Source organism: Eptesicus fuscus, chromosome 14 (genome assembly GCF_027574615.1).
Source record: "Eptesicus fuscus isolate TK198812 chromosome 14, DD_ASM_mEF_20220401, whole genome shotgun sequence".
NCBI classification, from domain to species: domain Eukaryota; kingdom Metazoa; phylum Chordata; class Mammalia; order Chiroptera; family Vespertilionidae; genus Eptesicus; species Eptesicus fuscus.
The window spans coordinates 16,462,441-16,479,780 of record NC_072486.1 but is presented as its reverse complement, the minus strand read 5'-3'; the positions used below and the strand labels follow the sequence as shown (position 1 = coordinate 16,479,780).

Here is a 17,340-nt window from a genome sequence, read left to right as displayed (position 1 = left end):
GTACCAATTGCTGGGGGTGGGGGGAATTAGCATATGGTACATATTATCAAAATTGATATACAAAAGACCTGTTACCATCATTGAAAAAAAAAAAAAGACTAGATTTGTTGGTGTAAAATTTGTTGCACGGGTATAGTGTCTTCCTTTTTGTCTATGTTCAATATTGATTTGGACACAGACACATCTCTTATCATCCTTTCCTTTCCTCCCCGCCCCCCCCCCCCCTCCTGTTTCTCCAGTGGATGTAAAGTCGGAGGTTCCTGTGGGCCTGGAGCCCATCTCCCCTTTAGACCTGCGGACGGACCTCAGGATGATGATGCCCGTGGTGGACCCTGTGGTCCGGGAGAAGCAGCTGCAGCAGGAGCTACTCCTCATCCAGCAACAGCAGCAGATCCAGAAGCAGCTCCTGATTGCCGAATTTCAGAAGCAGCACGAGAACTTGACCCGGCAGCACCAGGCCCAGCTTCAGGAGCACATCAAGGTAGCAAATGTGTCCCTGCCTCTGACCTTTGCACTCAGGGGGCCCTGGGCGGAAGATGGAGCACTGAGGGGATGGTTCCCTGTTGTTTACACATGCAAGTAGGGCTTGGAGGAAATGGTGGTTGCACTGGGGGAAACCTTGGTAAGTGCTAGGAAGTCTAACTAAACACCTGCTTTGCTTCTTAAAGGGGCCTCTACCACTCTTTATCTTTCAGTTTACAGCATCAATAGTAGGGAATAGTAGCCTCCCACCCTTTTGAAAGATTCTCTATGGCACGATTTTGTTCATTTGCCCCATCTATTCTCACCAGTAAGAATCATTAGCCTCGGAAGGCTCATTTTATGTATCTATAAAGAATCTGCTTATATTATTTATCAGAAAGGATAACTCAGTCACTTATTTTTCCCCCTAATGTTTCTTATGAAAAAGACCTCATACTGTATACATTAGAAACAATAACATAAAAAGCTCAGGAGAATTATATGAAGAAACTGATACAAATATTTTCAGTATTTTTATGAGTCTAATGGACTACAGATTATAATTTATTGAAAGAGTGTCAGCAGTTGTAGACAATTTCAGACTCAAGTTGTTTAAATTATTCTAAGAGGAGAAATAGGTCCATGTCCCATAATTTTTTATGATGGGTTATTTTCTTGTCAGGTTATTTTAAATGTCTATGTACCTATTTCTTCCCTTTTATCTTCAGAAATAAGTATTACTTTAGCTTTGTTTATGAAATGTTTTTCAACTTCTTGACAAAGACATTTAAAAAAACCTATTTTGGTCTGATTGAATAGATGTCTAATTTGAATGTATTATGACAGAACTCTACAGCAGCAAATATTTATAATAAAATATTCATGTTATGTTCAATTCCTTCAAAATGACTTAAATATGTTATTTTATTAATATGATAAATTATAGATGCTCAATCTATTGCTCACATATCAAATAACAGCACATTTCTATGGAGTTAATATAGATAACTACATTAATATTATACCATTTTACCACATTAATATTACAGTGTCTGGGAAGGTAAAAATGCTCTCTTCTTCCCTGTATCCCTTATTTTATAGGATATTTCCTTAGACTGAAAGGTCTATTTTATCTTATTTTCCAAAATAACATTCTTCAACACCTAATATAAGCCATAATAAAATTTTTCTTTTACCAGTGAACTTTACTAAACGAACTCTTGCAATTTATTGATCTACAGGATACCTTAAGAATAAGAGTGAGGATTTTGTTTGGGGTCTCATGTGGAATCAGTCATACATGGCTATATTTTGTAATAATAGGACCTTCATTTAGTTTATAGACTTATTTTTTAATGATTCTGAAGCATTATTTCTTGACCTTTGAAACAATAATAGGAAAATTGATGTTTAGATCTCCTTCATCATTCGAGGCACATTCAGATGGCAATGATGATGAGTAAAGTTTATGTTTTTCGCCATTGTTTAAGGTTTAGGTAACTGTGTGGTTCATTCTGCTCTGATAGGCGAGTCATGTTGCCCTAAGTACAGGGCAATACTGATAAGTCCCTGCCTACTTCAGTTACTCCTTTTCATTCACATTTGATGTCTTTTGTAATTGTAAACATGAATATAACATTTTAAATGAATTTCTTATTTCAGTTTACTCAAAAATTAATAGTAGCAAGTAGGTAATTAATTGTTACTTTGGCCTAAGCAAAGTAACATGGTTGGTTTACTGACACCTGGAAAATATTAGAAAGAGGAGGCTCTTGGGAGAAAAAGTGACTCTGAGGTAGCTAAAGGTAAATTTAACTTAAAAATGATTTCCCAAGACAATAAATTGTTTTCTCAGAAACTGAAGGCAGACATAAGATTTTACATTTAAGAAGTTTTTTGCTTTTCAAAATTGCTATTGTTTTCCATTTATTTATGGGTAAAGCTAAAAATTGATGATTTTAGCATTCATTTTGATTTGATTTTAATGAGGAAGACAATTCATGAGGCTTCATTTATGTTAGCACTTGAATCCTTGGCTTCTATAATAAACATCTGCTGAGTTAGATGCTATTATCCCATTTTTCTACCTAGTAAACTGAGGCAGAGAGAAATACTCTAACCTGCTTAGGGCCACACAGACAGTGGCTGGTGGTTCCAGTATTTGTAGTCCTGCCTTGTTTGTCTTCAGAGCTTCCCAATCATGCCTGTCCCCTGGACCAAAACGTCTGAAACTGGAGGGATGACATTTTATTTCTGTTTTTTTCAGCCCCATTCCTATAGCCTTCAATAATGAGTGGTGGCTATGGAAATTAAATTTAGAGCCTTTCTAGATTCCTAAGATTGATTAAATTTCAATTCTATTGGGGTTTGGGTGAACAACTGAATCTATTTAACCAATCCTAATATCTGTACAGAATTCATATTCAAGGCAGAATTTTAGCAAAGTTCTGAGTTTTTCTGTTACAATGGAATATCTAAAAACACCCAATAAAGGACTGGTGTAGCAAATCCAAAATGACAAAGATTTAATATAAAGCGTACCCAGAGATGCTTCTAACCCTATCTTTCTGGTAGAGGTGACGCTATCATAGTTAACACATTGCCTAACGCTGCCATTCCACAGTGCTTTTCATTTGTATTCTGTTATACTTTTGATCATACATTTCATAGCTTTGGGTCACTACCTAATATAAACAGCATATTGACTAACTTCATTGGTATTGAGAGTTAAAAATAGTGATAATAATTAAAAGTAGTATGGTTCAAACTTACAAACTAAATTTCATGTTCGTTATGGGCATGATGTATGAGGGCAATTATTAATCTGTCTTATGTGTGAGGCACCGAGGCTCTGTGTAGTTTAGTAACTTGCCTGGATCGCGTATCTGGTAATGTCAGAATCTAAGTAGAACTCACAGTCTTTACTTATTCCTCAGTGGGCATGTTTCCTATTATTCATAGATATCAAATTCTCACTCTGAGGGAGAGCTGACATCTTGCAACAGTTATTAAGAATGCTTCCTATTCATGTTATTCATTGTTTGGAAACGAAATCAAGGGATGCAGACAAGCAAACCACAGTGCATTAAAGTGCAGTTTACTGGAAGTGATTTCTTCTTGATCAGTCTCTCTCATCTGAAGATTTTTGTGTGCTCGGTCTTCTGCTGTTTTGAGAAAAGAGCCTACGGTGGATAATAGGTTGCATTAATCCATTGAGAATCTTCTCTGTAAGGTTTTGAAATTCTTAGCACTTATTCTATTTCAGGTATACTTCCCCCAAAATTAACTCGTTTCTCATCATTCTATTCAGTTAATATTCATTCTATTTCTTGGGACAGGAATGGAAGATTTCAGTTGTTTATTTATAATGGGGGAGAAGTGGTAAAGTAGACTCTGGACAGTTCCTGCCTTTGCCTGGGTTTGTATATTTCAGAGGACAAAGAAAAGCTACTCAGGGAACTAAAGATCTGAGTGAATTTGGTAATGATTTTTGACAGGTCATGAAACTCCCTAAAAATGACCTTATGGATGACGTTAAGACCATCTATGGCATTCGATGCTTGCCTCTAGACTTTAATAATTTACCAGAAAAATGGGTAAACATGTCAACTAAATCCAAGCAAGTTCTAAAAGCTCCCAGCATTTTGATTTTGGTCAGTGATGACAATGAAGCTTAAGGAAAGTGCACACTCTCATGTCTTTCTCTTCTCGTAAGTTGCAACAGGAACTTCTAGCCATAAAACAGCAACAAGAACTCCTAGAAAAGGAGCAGAAACTGGAGCAGCAGAGGCAAGAACAGGAAGTAGAGAGGCATCGCAGAGAACAGCAGCTTCCTCCTCTCAGAGGCAAAGAGAGAGGACGAGAAAGTAAGAGGCACCAGGGTAAAAGATGACCCCCTTCCCTCCCCTTTTGCCCATTGTCCTGCAGAAAGAAGCCTGAGAAAGAGTGGAATTGAATTTGTCAAGATTGCCTGCATTAAACTATAAGAATAAATTAGAGACTCGAATGTAAAGCTTTGACCTCGCCTGTCAGCTCTCTGCATTCAGTGTGCAAAGCATCTCAGGGCGTAAACAAGGCATTGTTCAGCAAATATACTAATTTCTACTTTTTTGAATTTCAGAAATAATGTTTACAGTAAAGCAATCCAGCTCTGCTGTACTGTTTAAGCATAACCTTTCTCTGGCTCATGTAATAATTGCTCTGTGAGTCCAGTCTGGCCTCTATTTAGTTTTTGAGTAGTGAGACCTTGGAAAGATTTAAGGCAGAACATTTGTAAAAATAAAAAGCTATCCACAAGAGGGAGACAGATCCAAATAATTCCCTTGCAATGAGGTCAGTTCAAAATCAGGGTGTCGCAAGGTTTAAAACTGGATGAGTTGAACCGGAATTGTCAGCAAGATTTATTTGTTTAATGCTCAAAAGAGGCTTTTTTTTAAAGTTGGTTTTTCAAAATAATGATTCAAAAAGATCATTTGATGCGTTTAGTCACTTATAGGGTTCCCCGAGATTCTTGATTTTTAAAGGGCAGTGTTTTGTTTCCCAGCAGTATGTTGTTAAAGCTTAGAAAAAAAGTTAGTATTAATTCTGGGACTCCCCTCTCTGCAAAAGCAATTAAGGAAATCATCGAAGGTCTTTTGAAAATTGGCAGTTTAATCAGGAGTTACAAACACTTCCTGTGCCATTTTCTAACGCCCGTGTAGACTCTGGTTTCTTCTTGTGATAGGAAAACTTCACATGCTGTGACCAGTGGTGTTACTTCTTAATGTTTGCTAAATACCTTAGAAGCATGAAAAGACACAGCTCTTAAGTCAGCATCTGTTTCTGTCCGCGTGTGTTTCAGGGGCAGTGGCAAGTACAGAAGTAAAGCAGAAGCTTCAAGAATTCCTGTTGAGTAAATCAGCAACAAAAGACACTCCAACTAATGGAAAAAATCATTCCGCGAGCCGCCATCCCAAGCTCTGGTACACGTATGTGCAGTGTTCAGCTGTTTTCATTACCCAGGGATGAAGAACACAGGTTGTGTACTCGGCCCACCTGGGCCCCGATCTGGGGCTTGCCGGTTCCCAGCCATGTGGTGCTGGGTCAAGTTCTTGAATTCTCTGCCATCCAGTTTCCTTCTCTGTAAATGAAGGCTAATCACAGAACCAGCCCTCTCAGCCTGCTGGGGGAGTCCTATGAAATAATGTGGTAAAGTGTGCCACAGAGGGCAGGGCTTACTAAATGCCAGCGGGTATCATCTTGAGGGCCAGGAAGGATATATGTTCTTTCCTCGATGAGTAAACTGACAAGCATGGGATGGGGCCTAGAAATGAATCCATACTTTGCATGTTTCCAGTCTCAGACGGCGCCTCTGATATCTTTACAGTAATTTCTGAACATTTGACAGGTTGAGATTTCATTTTACTTGGCTTGATAGAAGATGGAGAGCTGAGCTATTTTTTAAAAGTCCAGACTTCTTTTTTAATTTAAAACATAGAAAGGGAAGGGAAAGAAAGTGAAGGATGGTAACTAAATAAATCGAAGTCTTCAGTGCCTGCTTTATCCCTGTGCACATCACCCGGTTTCTTCTCTCCCTGTGAAATGAGAGTAGACTGGCTTCTGGCACGCAGTGGGCCATGTAAGATATTGTGGGATTGCAGTTTTTATGGACATGTTTCCCCAAGTCCAGTAAAGAGATACTGTATAGTACACAATTCTTTCTGCAAAACATAAAGCAGGAGGTGTTTTTCAAAATCAGGACCAAACTTACAGGCAAAGCATATTTGGCTATAGACTAATACATAAAAGTTTAATTTCTCTCATTTTATAAATTTTTGCTTCATGACCATAGGATTTTGCCCTTACATATTTTCAGTCTCTCACATCATGAGGATAAAGGAGTAAATATTTGATTACTCTGTTATAATGAAATTGTAAGCATCCCAGGAATTCTATTTAAAATATAAGGCCTGTTGTACTTATATTTTATAAGTATGTGCCCTTCTCTGCATCCCAAGAAAGGTAACAGAGGCAGATGCTGTATAAATATAGTGGTAATCATAATTTCTATCATGTATTTCAGTTCACTTGAGAAACCAATCCAGAAAGACAACTTTCAAATGTTCAATTAACATCACAGTCTTTAAAAAGAAATGCAGTTTTATTACCTAAAATTACAAACATAATTTATAAAGAATTCATATTCTTTCTTAGTTAAAGCCTACTTTAAGAAGAGAGACTTTTTAAAATCCTTAGCCAAGAATATGTTCGTTGATTTTTGGAGAGAGGAAGGGGGAGAGAGAGAAATATCAAAGTGAGAAAAAAATATCTCAGTTGCCTCCTGTTCAAACCCCGACCGGACCTGCAACTTTGTTGGTATACAACCAACTGAGCCATATGGTGCTGGGTAAAGTTCTAGGAATTATGGAATCTGAATTTAATACTTTTTTGCAAGGTGAAATACCTTTAAACCAGTTAATTCTTGAGAATGCAATTCAGATGAATCCCAGTAGAATAACCACCTTGTTGGTGATAACAGGCCCTATCCGTTGTTTTCTTCATATATAAAAATTAGAGATGTTTACATCCACTGGCTAGTCCTGTAAACTATTCTCCAGTCACACAATTGCATCTCTTTCCCTGTATTTATGCAGAAGAGAGAAAACATTTTAAAAAATCAGTTTTGTATTGAAGAAGGAAGCGGTCCCCAGTCTTCACCTTGGACTGGTATAAGAGACCTGAGGCCGCCACCGTGCTGTCTTTTCCGTAGAAAAGCTTCTCGTGCACTTTCATGTACTAGCTAGCAATTTCAAAAATGAAGTGCTTCCATGTGATTGCTTTGACCTTGGTTGTTCTACATTATTGACTAAAAAGGATTCGGAGGATGACTTTTTCACTAGTAGGGCTCTTAAGAAAACACACACAGTAATCTCAGATGATCACAACTCAGGCTTGTGGTAAATTCTCTCCTTCAATAAAACAAACTCTTCTGTGTGACTATGTGACCAAGCACACATGGGCATTCTTGGGGATCCTGAATCATTGCGTAACACGTGAACTCGGTTACATGAGGCTGTGGTTTGTACACACTAAAAAGAAAGAACATAAACACAGCTGAGACACGTGTACAGCATGTGCAACTGATTATTGCTGACCAACAGGCAGGAAAAACTCCAGTGCAAGTGGTGACCCTTCTTTTCTCTTCTAGGGCTGCCCACCATACATCATTGGATCAAAGCTCTCCACCCCTGAGTGGAACATCTCCGTCCTACAAATACACATTACCAGGAGCACAAGATGCAAAGGATGATTTCCCCCTCCGGAAAACTGGTAAGTGGGTTTGTTCTTCCATCACATACCTGCACTTTCATTTTGCCTCTAGAGGAAAGTCAAAGGATTTGAATCAGAGAGCTATTATGCCCTCTGCACCCATGGCCTCAGCATTAACAAGTGTGTGTTTGGTTGCAGGCATGCGCACATGTACACACACACACACACACACACACACACACACACACACACCCCTGTTGTTACAAAGTGAATTCAATCTGTAATTGAAGTACCTTTTGTAATTTAAAAGTTTATCATATTTGGATTTTAGTCAGGTTATCTTCTTAGCAATGAAGGATAACATTAAGGGGAATAGAAATTTGATTTTTCAGAAAATTCTGATTTTTTCCATTAATGAGGATCTCTGTAATTTTCACCATTTCTCTGGTTTTCTCCTGAGCCTCAGTCATTTACCGCAAAAATGGGAATAATAAAGTTTTCTTTTTTAAGGTTTTAAAGACCTTACATTTCAGTTGTTTAAGTGGGGAAAATAGATAAGGCCAAAGCTACCTCCCGAGTAAGTGACTTGCCTAATGTCTCGCAGATCACAAGAGAACGCAGAGTAAGTTTTGTACCTAATAACCTTATGTAATTCTATTAAAATGGGCCTTGGGGACCTGGGACAGTGCAGCTTCCATTTGGAATTTAGCCAGCAGCCCTGTGGCTGTAAAGCCTGTGTTTGTTTCAACATCTCTTTCTCCTTTGTGAGCCCTCTGATGTGTGGATATTTAACATGTTAAATGCTCTTACCTCTATAATAAATAAATATATTTTAAGACTTTAGCAAGATATAAGCATAAATAGCATTCATGTACATTTTGTTCAAAATTGTGTTATTTCTTTCAAATATGGCTCTTTAGAGAAAGTTGTGAATTTAAAAAATTTTATATCCACAGTGTGATCTGAACAGGTATTCATAGAAGATAATTTGGTCCATTGTATTTTACTCAGGTCTACTTGAAGAAGTATAGATCAGTGTAATTTGTATATGAAATCCATGGAGAGAAAATGATTTTAACTAATTATATTTATTTTCCCAAGCAATTTTGAATACTTAGAATGGATATACATTGTAAAAACACATGCTGAAGCTATTTTCTCCCATATAATTTACCTGTAGCAAAATGAAGATTTAAAAATCAATCATGAGTAAGAATGTATTACTTAATGTCTATTGTACCAGGCACTGGGAAGGATTGTCAATATTGCAAAGCAATCCATGTCTTTTTTTTTCTTTTAATAACCCAACTATGTCACCATTTCTATAAAACAATAGATACGGTAAAATACTTCAAGAAGGTTATGCAAAGGGAAGAATGAATTTTATGTATTGCATCAGAATTTAACACAATTATCTACAAATCAGATTGCCTTTTATATAAATAAACGTCTCTGGGATAAAAGGAAGAAAGCCAAGAGTGAGTCTCCACGTGTTTCTAAAATACAGAGTCCAGTTTATGAAAATCGATCCATAAAGGACATGAGTTTTAGAATGTGCGGTCTTTGATCTGCAGCCTTGACATTTGCTTGCACCAATGGCTTGTGTAGGAACTATTGACAGAGATTATGTGGATATGGCCCCAGGTCTCCGGGCCGTGACTGGCATTCAAGAGCCCATGGAGTCACTGAAAGGAAAGAAAACACAAGTCCCCTTATGGCAGGAGGTTACTGATGAGTGATACAGTTACATTCACAGAGAAGGCCTTCCACCCTGCTGTGCACACAGCCTTTGACTGTGTTCTTTCCACTGGGAGATTGAAAACTGACTGCAGAAGAAGTGGCCTTTGGAATCAGTAAGCATCCAGAAAGAAAATCTGATGTTTTTAATACTGTAGGACAAGTACAAAAAAACCATACTTTGTGTCCCATTGTTTCCATGAGAACCGTTTAGGATTTTTTCCTCTCAGAAGAATGAATAGCAAGCTCTTAATTCATTCTTTTAGCCATTCTCATCCCCAACAAAATTAAAAGAGAAATCCTGTTCACAATATGTTACAGAATTTCATTCAAAACTGTACCAAGATGAAAGACATTTTCTGTGTCTATGTTTGCCCAGTATTTTAAGTTTCTTCCTTTTCTATTGAAAATCTGATACTTATGAAGGGTCAGGCCATTGATTTGTAAAACTAAATATTTTCTAGCATTGTACCGCTAGAATTCTTGAACAACCATTAATACTTTTATCTCTATAGGGGCTTCAGAATATTCCATAATTCAATTCCCATGATCTAAGAAAAGTATTATGTAATTAAATACAGATATTTTCCACACATTGTCTAAAATACTTAGAGATACCCTTCATTAGTTACAATAGGCAGAACTCTTCCAACTTTTATAAATATAATTCATCGAGTGTATTTTCATTCCACTGTGAGAAAGGTCAGATATATATTTGTACTAAAGAAAAGAACATCGAAATACACTCAAATAATAATTTCAGTTCAGCATTTGTTGTATTTTAGTGACCCAAGAGTTATTACAAAAGAAAGTAATAAAAATTTAACATAGTTAAACATGTGTGATGATGGGGAGACTGTATGTATAATTTTTGCAGAAGGCTACATCATATTAAGTGAAATTTCGAGTAATGGCGTTGATCATATAGTGTAGATGCCAGGGCAGTTATAATAGAGTCAAGCTTTTCTGTTGGGACCTGAGTATCATCCTCTGTGGTCTACTTGAAGATCATTGAACTGAATCTTAGATTTAAAGGAAGTTCTTAAATAAGTGGACTTTCTAACTTTTGATCAGAATATACTAAATTCTTTCAGTTTCCTTTTAACCCACATCAGTACTGAACTACCAGTGTGTGTTGGCAAGATTTGAGGGAGTAAAGCTGAAACCAGAGTAAGAAAATCTTAATGACCTTTAAAATGTGGCCTCAGGGGTGTCCCTTAAGCAGTGAACACAATTTGGAACCTCTCTTGACCTCTTTGGAACCAACCAGACAGTGACAACCTAGGAATAAGTCAACCATGGAGTCTCATTTGCCTGCAGAAATCTGACCTTTGTCATGCAAAGTGGACCTTTACTTCCTTCCCCTTAGGAGAATCATAGTAACTCATACAATTTGAGCATTTTGGAAACATCAGAATGACAGGAATAGAATAGGTAGCTCTAATCAGGCCCATTTCTAAACCACAGTTCTCTCAAAGGGAGGAATTGAGAGTCTTTTGCTCCTTTCTTAGCAATGAACATCAAACACCTTTATAATTGGTTGTGAATGTGAGAATAAAAGAATTGTTTTTAGTTTTTATTTTTTTTCTTATGGCCCTTACTTCAAGTAGCACTCCCTGTTAGAATTACACTCTGTGATACTTTTCATTCTTTAACCCAAGGATTTGTTGATACTGAAGTTTGGAATATTTTACTGAGCTTTCTGGTTTGGCTGCAAATAATATCATGCTATAGTAGGTGACTTTTCCCCCCTAATATAGTATATTGCTGGACAGATAGTAAACTATAAAAACTAGGGAAAGAAAGCTTCTGGGTCCAGACACTTTTGAAATAGTCCATAATTCTAACAAAGATAGTACGTATGTGGTGACTTTGAACTGACCTTCAAAACCACTTGACGTAGATTCTGTTCCAACGAGTGTGTGCATATGTCTCATAAAACATTATGGTAAAAAGTTCTAGAGGTTTTACGCTCCATTATATTATTGGGGTCTTACCCAGTGAACTTTGCCTTTCTTTGAATGTTGCAGTCTTTCCATTTAATACTTCTGAACAAAGTGAGCTGGCTGGCAAGATTAACCTCTTAAAGTGCACAAGCCATATAAAGCTTGGCTTAGGCTAATAAGACTGTTCCAGCCCCACTGAAATATTCACTTTAATGGTCAGCAGCCCTAGAATAAGACTCAGAGATGGAAAGGGTCCAAACATAAGTTAAGGCTTTGGAAGGCCAATGTCATTTTCCACATCCAGTAAATTGGAACGAAGGCGGAGATGAAATATATTCCCCTCAGTAAAGCAGTTGGAATTTATGTTGTGGTACTTTGGTAACCCATTCGAATTATTATAATCCAGAATAAATACCCAGGAGATTTTTTTTTAATGTTTTAAAACCTTTCTGTCATCTTCTTCTCTCTCTAGTTCTCTGTCTTTCTCACAATACACAGAGGTGTGTGTGTGCACATCTGGACACGCACACACATTTCTGCACAGATGGCACTTTTGCTCCTAAAAATATTCACCTACAGTCTTAGTCCAGAATGACAAAAAGGGCAACGCTTTTTATGTCTTAGGACTCTCACTTCCATTGTTGTGGCAATTCTTCTTGCCACAACATTGGCAAGAATCATTGAAATATGTTCTTTGTGATAAATTCGCACCAGTTTTCCCAGAATTGAGAAGCAGTGTGGCGTAGTAACACAGGCTTTGAATCCATCTACCAGTTTGAAATCTGGATCCTCGATCTTGGGAAATATGCTCGATCTCTTTAGGCCACAATTCTCATCTGTAAAGTGGGAATAATTGTTGCACTTGGTTCACACAGTTGTTTTGAGAATTCAGTTGAGTAATGCATGGTATGCACTTTGGATCACATTTCTAGGACTTAGAGAGTACTTAATAGTTTTTTGTTTGTATGTATGTATGTATGTATGTATGTATGTTTGTATTTAGGTAGACCCCAGTGACCAGGCATTACATAGCTTAATGTGATCATCCCTATAAATCCCGTACCCACCTAGCACCATGCCTAGTTATTAGAATATTGTTGACTATATCCCCTATGCTGTACTTTTTATGCCCATCCTATTCTGTAACAACCATTTGTACTTCTTAATCCCTTCACCTTCTTTGCCCATCCCGTGCAACACCCCTCCCATCTGGCAACCAGCAAAAAGTTCTCTGTATCAAGGAGTCTGTTTCTGTTCTGCCTGTTCATTTGCCTGTTCATTTTGTTTGTAGATTCAATTGTTGATAGATATGTATTTATTGCCATTTTATTGTTCATATTTTTTATCTTCTTTGAGTTTCACTTATTTGCATTAGGTTAAAACTAAATCTCTTACTGTTGGAAAGTTTTTAAAGTCTTACATTGTAACCTTTATTGATAAAACAAGTAAATTCAGGAGAAAGTGAAAAACATTTGTGTTTTAAGCTATGTGCAACTTGCAATGCTAATGTCAAGAAGGGGATAGAGCCTGGCCAGTGTGTCTCCATGGTTGAGTGTTGACCAATGAAGTAAGAGGTCACGTTTCGATTCCTGGTCAGGGCACATGACTGGTTTGTGAGCTCCATCCACAGTGTGAGGCATGCAAGAGGCAGCTGATCAATGATTCTCTCTCATCATTGATGTTTCTGTCTCTCTCTTCCTCTCCCTTGCTCTCTGACGTCAATAAAAATAGATTTTTTTTAAAGAAGGGGATAGAGCCCTTCTAGGCATTTCAGGGCCTACTATAACATACTCTTATAAGGTACCATACTATAAAGCAGTATAATATTATTTGTAAGTGGGTTAGATGTAAATGTGTACTTCAAACTCAAAAGAGAAATTTTATATATATATATACACCTTATAACAGGTATTCCCAGTTCCTCTCTCCCATCCTTTATAATATTGCTGTTGTTAACTTCACTGTTCCATAAGCTAAAATCACCCAATAAATTGTTGATATTATTATTATTTTGAACAACCTATTATATCAATGAAAAATAAGAAAAATAAAATATTTTATTTTACACTCATTTATTCCTTCCTTTATATAGATCTGAATTTTGACCTGTATCTTATTTTTTCCCTTGCTGAAGAACTTATTTTAATATTTACCCAAGAATTAAATGGTTGAGAATAGTAAGATTCCTTGTGATAAAGAAAGAAAGTCTATAGGCAGCAGATTTCCTTACTTTTTATTTATCTGCAAAAACTTTTATTTCTACTTCTTGTTTAAAGGATAATTTCACTGAATACAGAATTCTAGGTTGCTGAGTTTTCTTCTTGTAACACTTTAAACACTTAACTCTATTCTCTTCTTGCTTGCATGGTTTCTGACAAGAAATTTGATGTAATTCTCATCCTTCTTACTCTGTAGGCAAGTTGCTTTCTAATATCTTCTGGTTTCTTTGAGCATATTCTCTTTATCTTTGGTTTTCTGCAGTTGACTATGCTATATGCCTAGGTGTTTTGATTTTGGTGTTTATACTGCTTCATGTTCCCTGAGATTCCAGCCATTATTTAGATATTCTCTTGGTTCTTTATCTTCTTGTTATTCTGAGATTCCCATCATGCATATGTTACATCTTTTGTAATTGTCCAGGAGTTCTGGGGTATTCTGTTATTATTTCTTTGCCATTCAGCTTGGGAAATTTCTTCTACTCACTTGTCTTTAAGGTCATTGCTTCTTTCCTCAGCTATGTCCAGTCTACTGATGAGCCCATCAAAGGCATTCCTTGTTTCAGTGCTTTTTATTTCAATTGTTTCCTTTTGATTCTTTCTTAGAGTTTCTCAGCTTAAGTTTTCCCATATGTTATTGCATGCTGTCAACTTTAAACTACCATATCTCATTGATTTTAAAGATATTCATTTTTAAAATTTACTTTGATTATTTTATTTTTAATTGAATTTATTAGGGTATATGGATTTCAAGTGTACAGTTCTATACTACTTCAACTGTATATTGTATTGTGTATTCACCCCAATTCAAGTCTCCTTCCCCATCACCATTTATCCCCCCTAATAACCTCTCCTACCACCCCCACCCCTGGTTAAGATGCTCATTTTTTAAACAACATATCTGAAATCAGAGAGAGTCTAGTGAATATTTCACAGTTTAACTAGCAATGTTTTTGCTATACAAGGTGATTGTGCATGTTACAATTAATAAATTACTATAGTATTTACCCAAGAATTAAATGGTTTAGAATAGTAAGATTCCTTGTGATAAAGAAAGAACATAAATTTATATGTGATTTTCAGCTGTCAGAGGGGAAGGAGGTGGGGAAGACTGGATGAAAGAAAGTGAAAAGGTTTGCCAAAGAACATATATGCATAACCCATGGACACGTGGTGATGGCCGGAGGGAAGTGGGGACAGGGACTGGGTACAGGTGGGTAAAGAGGAGTGTGAGATGGGGACATCTGTAATAGTGTCAACAATAAAAATATAGTTAAAATAGAAATTGTAAAAAGCATAATAGAAAAATAATGTCCCTAATTTTTTTTTTATTCAAAAGTTAGTTATGGTTAGGTTAGAATTAAAGAACAAGATGCTTTAACAGTTCAGTCAATAAGTTGGTCTCACAGATTGTGTATGCAATATGTTTGATGACTAGTTGGAGCTAAGAGCAAGTATTAATTGAGACTTGTGTGATAATTCATCAACCTTGTAAACACTGAAAAATCTAACTCAAGTTATTTGCTTGTGGGGGAAACTAGTGTGAAGAAGCTAATATAGACGAGGAAGGCAAAGCATGGAGAGTAATCTCATGGTTTGGGGTTAGATCTGGCTGAGAATTCCACCACAGTGTTACCACTTAGAGCTGTGTGATCATGAGCTAGTTACAGGACTTCTCTGAGCCTCAGTTTTTTTCAAGTGTCAAGAAAGGGAAATATTCCCCTTGCATAGTTACTGCAAGCAATGAAGTTACTCCCTGGAAGTACCCAGCACAGTGCCTGACATAGGACAATCTCAGTATATATTGCCTGTATGAGTTACTAATAATAGTGTGGCATTAGTAGTAGGAATTATTCATTGTAGCTATATGGTAAAATTGTAAAAGAATTGAAGTGGCAAAAAGAGTCTAGATATGTGTTCTTAACCCTGTCACTAATATATGACCTTGAATACAGCATTTAATGATTTAAGATATTTGATTTCTCAATTAATTAAAATATTTGGAACAAATGATTTCTAAGATTGTGTACAAGTCTAACAGCAAATATATCATCATGCTTTATGAAGAAGAGTAAGATAGGAAAATGTTAATGATTTGAAGAATGAATAAGTAAGAAATAAATGATGGTGCTTTTGTAGAATTATATCTAAAATTCATTTTAATTAACTGTAGCAAAATCGAATGACATATTTTTCACTCCCCATAAAACACTCAATTAGAAATAGGCAGGACATTTTAGATAAGATTGGAATGAATAATTGGCAAAAAAATAATAATTAAGACTTAAAAGCATTTAGCCATCTGTTGTATAATCATGAGAATGATTGAAAAATGACTCCTAATTTGTAATATTCACAATTATATAACTTGAAACACTGGAAAACTATCCCACGCTAATATATGCACATATATATCTAGACATAGATAATGAAATAAATTAAAAGATGACAAAATAAATGATGAAATATTTGTGGTTATATTTTCTTTTAAATTTTGAGCTACTTGGAAATGAAAGTGTCCTCTATGGCGAAGAAGTCTGGAAGAAACCATTATCAGTTTGCTCAAAAACCTTCTTAACATTTAAGGCAGCACATGGTAACATTTTACACTGCATGCTAGATTTTTCATTAAATGGTCTTAATTTACTTGTACAAAGCTATCTTTATTTCTAATGATCTCTTCTTTTAGAAAACTATTTGCTTTTGAGCTTTTTTTATTTCAACATTTATACTGGTTCCTCCATTCTTTACCACCCATTCATACATGAGATCAATTCAAAAGTCATTTTTTATGAAAAATTGATTCTCACATTTTCCTTTTCTGTATGCCATTTTTTCTGTAATTTTTGCAGTAAAAGCTGGCAATCATATGTAAATTATTAAATATCATATTTTACACTGTTGCTTTTATCTTATTTTGCCCAATTGGATGATAAAAATGTCTTTGAGACTTTGTCACGTCTCCATTTCTTTTTTTTTCTCTTTTTATAAAAATATATTTTTATTGATTTTAGAGAGGAAGGGAGAGGGAGGGAGAGAGAGAAACATCAATGATGAGACTCATTGATTGGCTGCCTCCTGCATGCCCCGCACTGCCTATCGGGTCCACAACCCAGGCATGTGCTCAGACTGTGAATCAAACCCTGACCTCCTGGTTCATAGGTCAGCGTTCAACCACTGAACATATTTATTTCTTATCTAACAAATCACACATTGTTTTGGGCCTATTAGTAGGAATTAAAGACATCAATATGAGTAAAAAGGGTTTTTGCCCTTGAGGAGCTCACAGTTGTGATAGTGAGGCGCATGTATTGGTTAGTAGAAAGTGGATTGAAAGTTAATTTAATTGAGCACTTGACCCACCTTGCTTCTTGAGGAGCCACTATTTCACATTTCTAGGTTATAAACATTCTTGAGTGAAAGCAAAGATTCAAACCACCTGAAGAATGCAGATAAGAAAAGACACTGAGATATTATTTTTTAGTTATATATTTAACTTAAAAAAATATCCAGTATATTTATTTGGAATTATCTATTTTAATTATATTACATTATTTTAAAATAGATAACACAATAAATTTCCATAGAGAATTTATTAGCCCACTACAGTTGTACAGAGGGGATTCTTTGAAGATAGTATAGACCCATGGTCGGCAAACTGCGGCTCGCGAGCCACATGCGGCTCTTTGGCCCCTTGAGTGTGGCTCTTCCACAAAATACCATGACCTGGG

At 36.3% G+C, this 17,340-nt stretch overlaps 1 protein-coding gene across 9 annotated transcripts in view; it reads left to right on the top strand.

The window, feature by feature from the left end:
- Positions 1-235: 235 nt before the first annotated feature.
- Positions 236-17,340, top strand: part of HDAC9 (histone deacetylase 9) — a 379,234-nt gene continuing 362,129 nt past the window's right edge. For 2 of the 9 annotated variants that reach the window (XM_028156068.2, XM_028156053.2), the window contains exons 1-4: positions 236-481; positions 4,187-4,328; positions 5,303-5,423; positions 7,649-7,770. In XM_028156068.2, the coding sequence (XP_028011869.2) occupies positions 311-481; positions 4,187-4,328; positions 5,303-5,423; positions 7,649-7,770 (556 nt within the window). In that variant the 5' untranslated portion in view covers positions 236-310. Of the gene's footprint in view, positions 482-4,177; positions 4,344-5,302; positions 5,430-7,648; positions 7,771-17,340 lie in introns of all 9 variants that reach the window. The other 7 variants (XM_028156059.2, XM_028156043.2, XM_008148368.3 and 4 more) reach the window with 6 other exon arrangements.